We start from the raw sequence: 13,464 nt of genomic DNA, 5'->3' as shown, positions 1-13,464 counted from the left end.
TCAGCTAACAATGGAGCCAATGGGAGTTGCTTTATTCCGCCTATAAAGCGCTCTAAAATGTCTAAAACTTCATTAACGTTTTATTTACATGTTGTAAGTATATATGTAATGTAATAACAGGCATATTTATAATAACATTTATTATTTACAAATTTTCCTCATTTTAAGCATACAGTGGCGTATTAACTTCACTGACACATCACGTTTGCTTTTCCCTTCAACATCTACTAATCATGCAGACTTCATGAGAGCCAACAATGATTACTTTGGGACAAATTATGATCCAAATGATATCTGTAAGCCTGAATGAAGATACAGAGGATGAGTTTTAAAAGTTGTGTGCCAAACAGATTAAGCTTTAGTGAAACACTAAGCATCGTGTAGCAGTATTGCTAGATGCTGAACAATCAGAATCAGAAATCAGAAGATATACAAACAAACTTACTACGGGGACGGCGTGGCGAAGTTGGTAGACTGGCCGTGCCAGCAATCGGAGGGTTGCTGGTTACTGGGGTTCAATCCCCACCTTCTACCATCCTAGTCACGTCCGTTGTGTCCTTGGGCAAGACACTTCACCTTTGCTCCTGATGGCTGCTGGTTAGCGCCTTGCATGGCAGCTCCCGCCATCAGTGTGTGAATGTGTGTGTGAATGGGTGAATGTGGAAATACTGTCAAAGCGCTTTGAGTACCTTGAAGGTAGAAAAGCGCTATACAAGTATAACCCATTTATCATTTATCATCATTTACTAAAACAATTACATACTGTACAATGTTTGCTCTCACTGGGATGCCGATTGATGGGATTTTTACATCTTCCTGTTTAGCTAAAGAATTAATCATAATCTTCACAGAGGGTTAAAAAAAGTTGTTGCAAACGAGCACATACTCTTGTCTTTTTCGCCATCTGGATGTCAGATTTGACCAACTTCTTGGTTTATGGCCACATCCTTCTACTATCCAGATGAGATGCATGATTAATAATCTAGAATTAACTTTCACCAGCTCAGAGGCGATGCAGCAGCTCATCGGCTCAATATGTCAATATAGCAGCATAAGTTAGTTAGCTCTCTGTTATCACGGCATGGCTAAAAGTAGTTTGTCTGCATTAGTGCTGAATAATTGGTTAATATTCAGGTCACCACATGTAAATGTGGTATTGTTGACTGTTTTTGTGTTTTTAGGGGGCTTTATGGGTGCAATAGAGTACTCCCATTATCTGCTTTATTTCATGACTTAGAATGCATAAAAAAAGAAAGACATATTTGTTTTTAATTTGCATAGGGATTGTGAATGATAGACAAAATTCCCAAAAATAGTGCAGTTCCCCTTTAAGGTATCCAAGAAACTATGTTTGCTGACAACACTACTACACTGGGACAGGTTTAGTTAAGGTTATTAAAGAACTGAAAATAATTTATAAAATGGTTGAATACAACCATTTTATAATGTCTTCATAATGTAAAAATAAAAATGGATCAATCCAAAGAATTTATGCATTATTTTGAAACTCTAAATAAATCATACCAAGGTGATTATACAATACCTGGCTAAACTATGGAATTCCCTATTCATTCAGTTGTTAAATTTTGTTAAAAAAAATAAAAAAGCGAAGAACAGACATGACAAAAAACTATTAAAATGGCAATTACCTGGGTTTAAAAACACTTGACGAAATCAAGAAAATAAATGGTGGCTGTCAGTAACAGTTTAATTTTTAGATCAGCCATAGTCAAAATTTAAAAAAGTATGGAATCACTCAATTCTGAGGAAATAAATCATTATGATTCCATAATCGTTGTCATGAAAAATAAGCAAACAAAAAAACATTACAAAACACCATTGGTACTTTTTTTGCACTTCTGGCTTTTGTAGCAGCTTGCGGTCTCTAAGGCATGGACTTAACAACCAACTTTCTTTGATTGCTGCTGCCTGAACACAAGAAGATCCTACCGACTAACACAGAAGGGGACAAATGAAGACACATCAATTTAAAAGGGACAAATATGTTTTTTAAATATAAAAAAAATACTGGTACGTTTAGACAATGACTGATGTTACTTGTGTTACAGTTAATTAGAAATTCATTTTAGAACAATGTAAACACAGTAAGTTTAGATACAAAATTAAATCATGTATTTAAAAAAATATTTTAGCTTGATGCTGAATATTATACTGTTCAATTACTTTACTTATAAAGATTGTAGTTTAATTTTGTGTTCCTGCTTTCATGTTGGCCAATCTATTTTGTTATACAGAAAAAGTACTTATTTTGTACAGTGGGGCAAAAAAGTATTTAGTCAGCCCCCCATTGACAATCAATGGGGGGCTGACTAAATACTTTTTTGCCCCACTGTATATATGAACAGTGTGTAGAAATGTGTGTATGCTAATGAATGCAATCAATCTTATTGTTTGTAGAAGGGGTACAATTAAAAGGCTTATCTTTCTGCTTCTCCCTTTAACTCCTTTTTTTTTTTTTAATTGAACGAAACATAAATTATGTTTTTGCTCCTCTTGTTTCGTCACAGATTTTGTCTTGTGCAGAAGACGGGACAGGCCTGCACTGCCTTAGCATTCTGCCTCCACAGGACCACAGAGTTCCTTGTGGCTCTTATTGACAACACGATCAAGTGTTTCGATAAAGGTATAGCAGGTGTTTTGGGCACAAGCCTTTTTTCTTTTTTTTTTCCGGGGCTACCTCTTGTGATGATAATGTTGATGGTGATCAGCAGTCAGAGTGATAATCTTTCTTTTGTCAGCAGCATCACATGCAGCTATGAGAGTCTTTCATGAGCTGTTTTCGTCTTTTATTGTGTTTTTTTCACACAGACACAAAGCAGATGGTCAGTTGGATGCGGGGTCACGAGGGGACCGTTTCATCCATCTCCATCCACAGCTCAGGCCGTTACGCCCTCACCACATCCCCCGACACCGCTCAGCTCTGGGATCTGGACACCTTCCAGAGGGAGAGAAAACTCAACGTCCAGCAGTCAGTTGGCATACAGAAGGTATGCAAAGTTCTTTTGGACAGATTTTCTACCACAGCTTGGTCCAGAAATATTTTACAATGAGATTTTATGGTTTTGCCTCTTTACAATACACCATCAATCAATATCAATGAATGTTTATATGTAGATCAATATGTGCTTAAAGTGTGGACTTTCAGCTGTAATTTAAAAGTTTCACCAAAATAATACATTTAGCACTTAGAAATTACAGCCATTTAATGTCAGATTGACTTACATACGTGTTTGTTTGTTTTTCTTCTTTTGTTTGTTTTATTTAAAGAGACATGTTGGAGTTTCTGTATCTCATAACAGATCCTCTATTTCAGTGGTTCTCAATTTTTTTTTCTAAGTACCACCTCAGAAACTACTTAACTCCTCAAGTACCATCATCATGGTCAACAATAAAACATAGTAGCGTTGCTGGCCTAAGTATTGATTCAAAACAAGGCAAATGTTTTATTTAACAGGTATATTTAATATTTTTGGCCATATTACGCACAGTTTGAACAGTAACACTGTGTTTGAATGTAGAAAAATAAAACACTGTACTTTAATCACATGATTATTTGGCGTACCATTAGATGGAGCCCATGTACCAAGTAAGTTTGAGAATCACTGCTCTATTTCATTGCCACAGTACAACATTAAAATAGTTACAAATATCACAAATAGTCTAAGTGCAACATTATAAAAAAACTCACATAGTTATAAGTATAATATGTAGCAGAGTTAATTTCAAACAAAGTTGCGAAATATGATTATTTTGCTTTAATCAAATATGACTATTGTTTCCTCGCCTCCTTTTTGACGATTCTTGTTCCAGGTGTTCTTCCTCCCCCAAAGCAACACCATCCTTAGCTGTTTCAGTGACGACTCTATCTTCGCTTGGGACGGTGACACTCTCTTGTGTAAATACCAGCTTCCAGTGCCTGATTATGGACCTCGAATCTGTTACAAGACTTTTGCTGTGACTCGGTAGTTCTCTTACTTCATCCCATTTTCGGTACCTTTGCACCTTTTTTTTGCCTTAAGAGTGTGAGCAAAACAAAAAAAGCAGGGTTCCATGCTTTAAAAAATGAGACGATAGCAAATAATTTCAAAAGTTGAAATAAAGCTATAAAAATATTTCAAACAAATACAAAACTTTTGGGAATTTCGGGGAAAACTAGAGAAGGCAAATATTGCCAAGTATTGTTTTATTATTAAATTAATTAGCAGTCTGTCCTTGGTGTTACGTTTCATTATTACAAACACCCTTTAAAAACAAACTTTTTTTTCTTCATTATGTCTCCCGAACGGCAGTGCGCCAAAGAAAATGAAAGCCATCACAATGGAAGTGAAAATGAACATTTGAAAAAGTGCATAGAGAGGAAACACGTCCACTAATATCAGTCGCCCTTTTGGTCTGAACCGTTTGACCATCGCATCCATCGTTAAATATATAGATTATTTGATGCTAATAAATGCTAGAAGGCTCATGGTCACACTGAGATTTGGGAAGAGAAGTGGAAGTTATCCTTCCAGATTAGCCTGGGACAATATTTTAAGAATGCACTGTAGAAAGGCCTGCAAGACAACCACAGGGATAAAAGTAATGAGTTGTTCTCTTTTTCTTTCGGTTTCATTTAATTATGTATAATCTTTCTCATTTAGCTATAATTTAGGTAAAAGTTCCAATTTACACTACAAATTGACTAGGGCTGCATCAATATTTAATTTAATAGAAACATGTTTTGATTTATATTCTGTTGCTTTGATTAATCGTTTATGAGTGTAATAAAAAAAAAATCTGGATCGCATTATTGCCCATAACGTTAAATATGCGGACATGGTTTCCACACTGTCACTGCAAATAGAGAGCAAATAAGAGCATTGGTGTGTGGGTGTCGTTATCTGTGTGACAGATATTATTTAAAATGTATTTTTAGCAATGCACCCATATTAAAAGTATGATTTCAATGTTGATGATGTACATTCATTTAAAAAATAAGAATGAAGGTTATGGCAAGTAGAAAATATTTGTTTATTTAACTATTTTCCCGAAAGTACACATGAAGTGTGTTTTATCCGATTACTCGATTAATCCAACCAACTAATTGACATAATACTCAATTACTAAAATAATCGATAGCTGCAATGGACTCCCATCACAGTCTGAGGACGGAACCTGTTTTTAACCCAAGAACCACCTGTACATTACATTAGTGTTATTTATTGTATGGGAGAAAGTGGATATCTAATTAAGGGTGTGTTGACTCCATAATCACTAGACTAAATGTTTCCTGCTGACAGAGATGGTAAAATCCTGGCAGCCGCAGGGCGCTCAAATCTGCTGCACCTGTGGTGTCTGGACCGCAAAGTGCTGGTCAATGGGATCCAGATGCCAGCGCAGGTTCGGACTGTCAGACAGTTGGAATTCCTTCCTGACAGCTCCGATGAAAGAGCCAGTCAGGTATACCCTGTAGTGGTTTGCTGCTTTACTTTCACATTTGTTTCTGTACGATGCCCAAAGCAGGTTAAGACACTTCTGACCATTACCTTCTCTTTTCACAGACATTGGGTGTGTTAGGCCAAGATGGCATCATGCGTTTCATTAACATTCACACCTCCAAGCTGCTTTTCCACATCGGTTCCTACAATGACGCCATCACGAGTGTGACCGTCAGCCCCACAGGTCGTCATGTGGGGGCCATCATGGACAATGGCAGTATCAACGTCTACAGCATGCAGGAGTTAAACAAGGTATCATTTATCCAGGGTAAAGTGATCATGCTCTGTGTGACACTGAAACTTGTTACAAATCTTCCTCCTCAGCCTTCTCTTCCTCCAGTGGTCGTAATCTCAGATAATACAGATAACCAAGAACCATCAAAACTTAATGCCAGGCTTCAACCAGAGACGGTACAAAGACAAACCAAACGTACAGGTCGGCCAAAACGAGTACAGATCCTCGCCACGTCCGCTGAGTTGACAGTTGAGGATAAAGAGGTAGGAAAACACACACATCTCTAAATCAATCAATCAGCTAATCTATTGCAAAGGTGTCAAACTCAATCATTTAACGTGGCCCACGAAAGCTTGGAAATAGCAAGCGTAAATAAAGTACATTAGTTTCTGTTGTTTGTATTTTCAGAGAAACAAATTATGTTCTGCATGCAATTGCATTAGTTTTAAACTAAGGCTATTATCTGATCATAAATATTGTATTTGATAGTGGGTAAAACTAGTATACTTGGCACAAATGAGGGACCAGACTATGATATGAGGGAGTTACCATACAATTTATATCAAGCTCAGATCTTTCCTGTGTTTATTGATTGATTGATTGAAACTTTTATTAGTAGGTTGCACAGTGAAGTACATATTCCGTACGATTGACCACTAAATGGTAACACCCGAATAAGTTTTTCAACTTGTTTAAGTCGGGGTCCACTTAAATTGATTCATGATACATATATATACTATCATATATACTATCATCATAATACAGTCATCACACAAGATAATCACAATGAATTATTTACATTATTTACAATCAGGGGTGTGGTGGGGGGGGGGGTAGGATATGGACATCAAGTAGTGGACATAGAGAGAGAGAGATCAGAAGGCATAAGAAAAAGTATCTGCATTTGATTGTTTACATTTGATTGTTAGCAATCCGGGGAGGGTGTTAGTTTAGGGTTGTAGCTGCCTGGAGGTGAACTTTTATTGCGGTTTTGAAGGAGGATAGAGATGCCCTTTCTTTTATACCTGTTGGGAGCGCATTCCACATTGATGTGGCATAGAAAGAGAATGAGTTAAGACCTTTGTTAGTTCGGAATCTGGGTTTAACCTGGTTAGTGGAGCTCCCCCTGGTGTTGTGGTTATGGCGGTCATTTACGTTAAGGAAGTAGTTTGACATGTACTTCGGTATCAGGGAGGTGCAGCGGATTTTATAGACTAGGCTCAGTGCAAGTTGTTTAACTCTGTCCTCCACCTTGAGCCAGCCCACTTTAGAGAAGTGGGTAGGAGTGAGGTGGGATCTGGGGTGGAGGTCTAGCAGTAACCTGACTAGCTTGTTCTGAGATGTTTGGAGTTTAGATTTGAGGGTTTTGGAGGTGCTAGGGTACCAGGAGGTGCATGCGTAATCGAAAAAGGGTTGAACGAGAGTTCCCGCCAGAATCCTCAAGGTGCTTTTGTTGACCAGAGAGGAGATTCTGTAGAGAAATCTCGTTCGTTGGTTAACCTTTTTGATTACCTTGGTTGCCATTTTATCACAGGAAAGGTTAGCCTCTAGAATGGAACCTAGGTAGGTGACCTCATCTTTCCTGGTGATAACAATGTCACCCACTTTTATGGTGAAGTCATTGACTTTCTTGAGGTTGATGTGGGACCCAAACAGGATGGATTCTGTTTTACCCAAGTGTATGGATAGCTTGTTGTCAGCGAGCCAGGTGGAAGTACTACAGAGCTCAGCACTGAGGATTTTCTCCACCTGTGACTTGTCCTTGCCGGATACCAGCAAGGCAGAGTCATCCGTAAACAAAAACAATTCACAGTCGCATGCCGATGACATGTCGTTTATGTATATTAGGAACAGTAAAGGTCCCAATATACTGCCTTGGGGGACTCCACAGCTCACCGAGAGGGGGGGGGGGACACGGTGCCGTTTACCTCTACCACCTGCTCCCTCCCCTCCAAGTAAGATTGCATCCAGCTCCGTGAGGTTTTGTTAAATCTGATTGCTCTGAGCTTATCCAACAGTATAGCGTGGTTAACGGTGTCAAAGGCCTTCTGAAGGTCCAGCATGACCATGCCGCAGTATTTGCCCGCGTCCACCTCATGTTTGATGTGGTCGGTCAGATAGAGAAGGCATGTGTCAGTGGAGTGGTTAGTTCTGAAGCCGGATTGGAATTTGTACATGAGTTTATTAGTGGCAAGGTAACTATCGACCTGTTCATAAACAATTTTTTCCATTACTTTCGAAATGGAACTGAGAATAGAAACAGGTCGGTAGTTGCCATTATATTGATAGTGACATCACAGAGATATTCATTTAATGTTCATTTATTTATTTATTTCAGGCAATGACATAAAGAAGTACAAGTTGACCAAACATAATAATATAAATTAATATAGTGCATGATTGTCCAGTTTTGCCTGAAAGGGGGTGGGAAGAAGATAATTTATTTAATCCCACCCCCAGTTCTCCATTCAGTGATTATTCACATGAGTTTCACTCTTACTTTGTTCAAGGATTATAATACAGATGTTGTATCATAGTGGCATTACCACAGGTAACAATAATTATCACACTGTAACAATAATGTTGTATCAACAATGTAGGAATAATGAATATACCAACAATGGTAATAGACAACATAGCAATAATGGTAAGGAAACATTGAGCACATGTTAACACTTTGAGACAGAGTATAGCAGCAGGTCAAATTAAAGACCCTCATCTCTATATTTGAACCAGACCCCATGTTTGTATAATAGTTTAAATCGATTAATAGTTTGGCATTGCTTGTGTTGTAAGTCCAGTTTGTTCCATAGTTTTACTCCGCATACAGACACACAAAAACGTTTACAAGTGGTTTGAGATCTCGGCATTAAGAAATATCCAAACAAAGATACATTTCAAGTACATGCCCCGTTTCCATATGAGTTGGGAAATTGTGTTAGATGTAAATATAAACGGAATACAATGATTTGCAAATCCTTTTCAACCCATATTCAATTGAATGCACTACAAAGACAAGATATTTGATGTTCAAACTCATAAACTTTTTTTTTTTTTTGAAAATAATAATTAACTTAGAACTTCATGGCTGCAACACGTGCCAAAGTAGTTGGGAAAGGGCATGTTCACCACTGTGTTACATGACCTTTCCTTTAAACAACACTCAGTAAATGTTTGAGAACTGAGGAGACACATTTTTTAAGCTTCACAGGTGGAATTCTTTCCCATTCTTGCTTGATGTACAGCTTAAGTTGTTCAACAGTCCAGGGGTCTCCGTTGTGGTATTTTAGGCTTCATAATGCGCCACACATTTTCAATGGGAGACAGGTCTGGACTACAGGCAGACCAGTCTAGTACCTGCACTCTTTTACTATGAAGCCACGTTGATATAACACGTGGCTTGGCATTGTCTTGCTGAAATAAGCAGGGGCGTCCATGGTAACGTTGCTTGGATGGCAACATATGTTGCTCCAAAACCTGTATGTACCTTTCAGCAATAATGGCGCCTTCAGAGATGTGTAAGTTACCCATGTCTTGGGCACTAATACACCCCCATACCATCACAGATGCTGGCTTTTCAACTTTGCACCTATAACAATCCGGATGGTTATTTTCCTCTTTGGTCCGGAGGACACAGCAATCCACAGTTTCCAAAAACAATTTGAAATGTGGACTCGTCAGACCACAGAACACTTTTCCACTTTGTATCAGTCCATCTTAGATTAGCTCAGGCCCAGCAAAGCCGACGGCGTTTCTGGGTGTTGTTGATAAACGGTTTTCGCCTTGCATAGGAGAGTTTTAACTTGCACTTACAGATGTAGCGACCAACTGTAGTTACTGACAGTGGATTTCTGAAGTGTTCCTGAGCCCATGTGGCGATATCTTTTACACACTGATGTCGCTTGTTGATGCAGTACAGCCTGAGGGATCGAAGGTCACGGGCTTAGCTGCTTATGTGCAGTGATTTCTCCAGATTCTCTGAACCCTTTGATGATATTACGGACCGTAGATGGTGAAATCCCTAAATTCCTTGCAATAGCTGGTTGAGAAAGGTTTTTCTTAAACTGTTCAACAATTTGCTCACGCATTTGTTGACAAATCAATCAATCAATCAATGTTTATTTATATAGCCCTAAATCACAAGTGTCTCAAAGGGCTGTACAAGCCACAACGACATCCTCGGTACAGAGCCCACATACGGGCAAGGAAAACTCACCCCAGTGGGACGTCAATGTGAATGACTATGAGAAACCTTGGAGAGGACCGCATATGTGGGTAACCCCCCCCCTCTAGGGGAGACCGAAAGCAATGGATGTCGAGTGGGTCTGACATAATATTGTGAAAGTCCAACACATCAGCGAAAGTCCAGTCCATAATGGGGCCAGCAGGAACCATCCCGAGCGGAGACGGGTCAGCAGCGTAGAGATGTCCCCATCTGATGGACAGGCTAGCGGTCCACCCCGGGTTGGGAGCAGAGTAGAAAAGAAAAGAAAAGAAAAGAAACGGCAGATCAACTGGTCTAAAAAGGGAGTCTATTTAAAGGCTAGAGTATACAAATGAGTTTTAAGATGAGACTTAAATGCTTCTACTGAGGTAGCATCTCTAACTTTTACCGGGAGGGCATTCCATAGTATTGGAGCCCGAATAGAAAACGCTCTATAGCCCGCAGACTTTTTTTGGGCTCTGGGAATCACTAATAAGCCGGAGTTCTTTGAACGCAGATTTCTTCCCGGGACATATGGTACAATACAATCGGCAAGATAGGCAGGAGCTTGACCGTGTAGTATTTTATACGTAAGTAGTAAAACCTTAAAGTCGCATCTTAGGTGCACAGGAAGCCAGTGCAAGTGAGCCAGTATAGGCGTAATATGATCAAACTTTCTTGTTTTTGTCAAAAGTCTAGCAGCCGCATTTTGTACCATCTGTAATCTTTTAATGCTAGACATAGGGAGGCCCGAAAATAAAACGTTACAGTAATCGAGACGAGATGTAACGAACGCATGGATAATGATCTCAGCATCGCTTGTGGACAAAATGGAACGAATTTTAGCGATATTACGGAGATGAAAGAAGGCCGTTTTAGTAACACTCTTAATGTGTGACTCAAACGAGAGAGTTGGGTTGAAGATAATACCCAGATTCTTTACAGAGTCGCCTTGTTTAATTGTTTGGTTGTCAAATGTTAAGGTGGTATTATTAAATAGATGTCGGTGTTGAGCAGGACCGATAATTAGCATTTCCGTTTTCTTAGCGTTGAGTTGCAAAAAGTTAGCGGACATCCATTGTTTAATCTCATTAAGACACGCCTCCAGCTGACTACAATCCGGCGTGTTGGTCAGCTTAAGGGGCATGTAGAGTTGGGTGTCATCAGCATAACAGTGAAAGCTAACACCGTATTTGCGTATGATGTCACCTAGCGGCAGCATGTAAATACTAAAGAGTGCAGGGCCAAGCACCGAACCCTGGGGAACTCCGCACGTTACCTTAACATAGTCCGAGGTCACATTGTTATGGGAGACACACTGCATCCTGTCAGTAAGATAAGAGTTAAACCAAGACAAGGCTAAGTCTGTCATCCCAATACGCGTTTTGATACGCTCTAATAAAATATTATGATCAACAGTATCGAAAGCGGCGCTAAGATCAAGAAGCAGCAACATAGATGAAGCATCAGAATCCATCGTTAGCAATAGATCATTAGTCATTTTTGCGAGGGCTGTCTCCGTAGAGTGATTTGCCCTGAAACCGGATTGAAAAGGTTCACAGAGATTGTTAGACGCTAAGTGTTCATTTAGCTGCTGTGCGACAATTTTTTCGAGGATTTTCGAGATAAACGGAAGGTGGGACACCGGCCGGTAGTTTACCAAGAGATCAGGATCGAGGTTAGGTCTTTTGAGTAGAGGATGAATAACCGCTTTTTTGAATGCTAGGGGAACAGTGCCAGAGGAAAGTGATAAGTTTATAATATTTAACACTGATGGACCTAATAATACAAAAATCTCCTTGATAAGTTTCCCAGGAATTGGGTCAAGTAAACATGTTGTTTGTTTTGTCCCATTTACACATTTTGACAATTCCTCCAATGTTATTTCATCAAAGAGAGAGAGACTATTTTGGAGGGCGGTATCCGTCGTATATACAGTCGTATTTGTGTTAATAGAACCCAGTTGTAGCTGAGATGCATTGTCTTTAATCTCTTTTCTAATGACTTCAATTTTCTTATTAAAGAAATTCATAAAGTCATCTGCTGAGTGGGTGGAGCTACTGGGAGGAGTCCCTTGTTGGCTTAGCGATGCTACTGTACTAAACAAAAATTTAGGATAATTTTTGTTGAGGTGGATGAGATTTGAGTAATATTTAGCTTTAGCTGAGGTAAGCATGCGTTTATAAGTTATTAAACTATCACACCATGCTTGATGGAAAACCTCAAGTTTAGTCGCACGCCATTTGCGTTCCAGCTTTCTACATGATAATTTCTGGGCTTTAGTTTCTTCTGTAAACCATGGGGTACGCCTTTTAGGGGCCCTTTTTAGCTTTAGCGGTGCTACACTATCAATGGTGTCGCGCAGGGCGTCATTAAAGTTGTTAGTGAGGTTATCAATAGAGCCCACATAATTTGGGAATGGTGCCATTACCGAAGGCAGGTCAGTAAGAGTCGTCGTTGTGGCAGCATTAATGTTGCGGCTGCTATAGTAGTTATTATTATTATTATTAGTTTGTTGACAATGAGTCAGAACTTCGAATTTTATAAGGTAATGATCGGACATTACTTTAGTGTACGGGAGTATCGTAACTTTAGAGGTGGTGACACCCCTGACAAGCACTAGATCTATCGTATTACCGTTGCGATGTGTGGGTTCATTTATTATTTGTGTAAGACCACAGCTATCAATTATAGTCTGGAGCGCCACGCATGGAGGGTCCGATGGGGTATTCATATGAATATTAAAGTCCCCCATTATGATTATATTGTCGGCGTGCGTCACTAGATCAGCAACAAACTCTGAGAATTCACTGATGAAGTCCGAATAGGGCCCAGGGGGGCGGTAGAGGCAGGGGTGTGACAAACCTCAAAGTGAGCACCTCAAACGAGTTATATTTATTATTTAGGTTAGGTGTAAAATTATAGTTTTCATTGTATATTAGTGCGACACCCCCTCCCCTTTTAAGGGGTCGGACAACATGTGTATTGGTATAGTTAGGAGGAGATGCCTCATTTAGCGCAAAAAAATCGTCTGGTTTGAGCCAGGTCTCGGCGAGACCAACGACGTCAAGTTTGTTGTCTCTAATGACTTCATTAACTAATAACGTTTTGGAAGATAATGATCTTATGTTTAAAAAGCCCATATTATAGGTAGTGGGCTGTTTTGAGGATTGTTTGTTGAAATTATCCGAAGTAGCAATATTAATAATGTTGCATTTATTATGCGTAGTGCACTTTAAATAGTTTCGACCATATCTAGGAATTGATACGACGGGAATATTCAGATTGTTTGCTTGATGTTGCGATAAACTGAACGCATCATAGTTAGCTACCTCAGTACAATGTATGTCTGCCTCTGACACGGTCACAAAAGAAAAAACATTATGTGAGTTGTGTTTTATTCTAAGAGAATTGCTATGTGTGCAGGGATTATCCAGCCTGGCGCCGGCTAGTTCTAGTTTAAATGGCTTCTTACCCGGAGACTCCACGCTTCTTTGGTTAGCTTTTCCCTTTGTTGTTAGCCCCGC

General features: G+C 39.4%; 1 protein-coding gene across 2 annotated transcripts in view; it reads left to right on the top strand.

The window, feature by feature from the left end:
* tbc1d31 (TBC1 domain family, member 31) overlaps nucleotides 1-13,464 on the top strand; it is a 29,928-nt gene that overhangs the window by 1,136 nt on the left and 15,328 nt on the right. Inside the window, exons 3-8 of one of the 2 annotated variants that reach the window (XM_062063554.1) lie at nucleotides 2,529-2,644; nucleotides 2,830-3,008; nucleotides 3,832-3,983; nucleotides 5,301-5,460; nucleotides 5,562-5,750; nucleotides 5,823-5,996. In XM_062063554.1, coding sequence (XP_061919538.1) covers nucleotides 2,529-2,644; nucleotides 2,830-3,008; nucleotides 3,832-3,983; nucleotides 5,301-5,460; nucleotides 5,562-5,750; nucleotides 5,823-5,996 — 970 coding nt within the window. Of the gene's footprint in view, nucleotides 1-2,528; nucleotides 2,645-2,829; nucleotides 3,009-3,831; nucleotides 3,984-5,300; nucleotides 5,461-5,561; nucleotides 5,997-13,464 lie in introns of both variants that reach the window. The other variant, XM_062063553.1, reaches the window with a different exon arrangement.

Source organism: Entelurus aequoreus, linkage group LG11 (assembly GCF_033978785.1).
Source record: "Entelurus aequoreus isolate RoL-2023_Sb linkage group LG11, RoL_Eaeq_v1.1, whole genome shotgun sequence".
Lineage (NCBI taxonomy): Eukaryota > Metazoa > Chordata > Actinopteri > Syngnathiformes > Syngnathidae > Entelurus > Entelurus aequoreus.
Note: the sequence above shows the minus strand (reverse complement) of the source record. Positions and strands in the feature narration are given on the sequence as shown.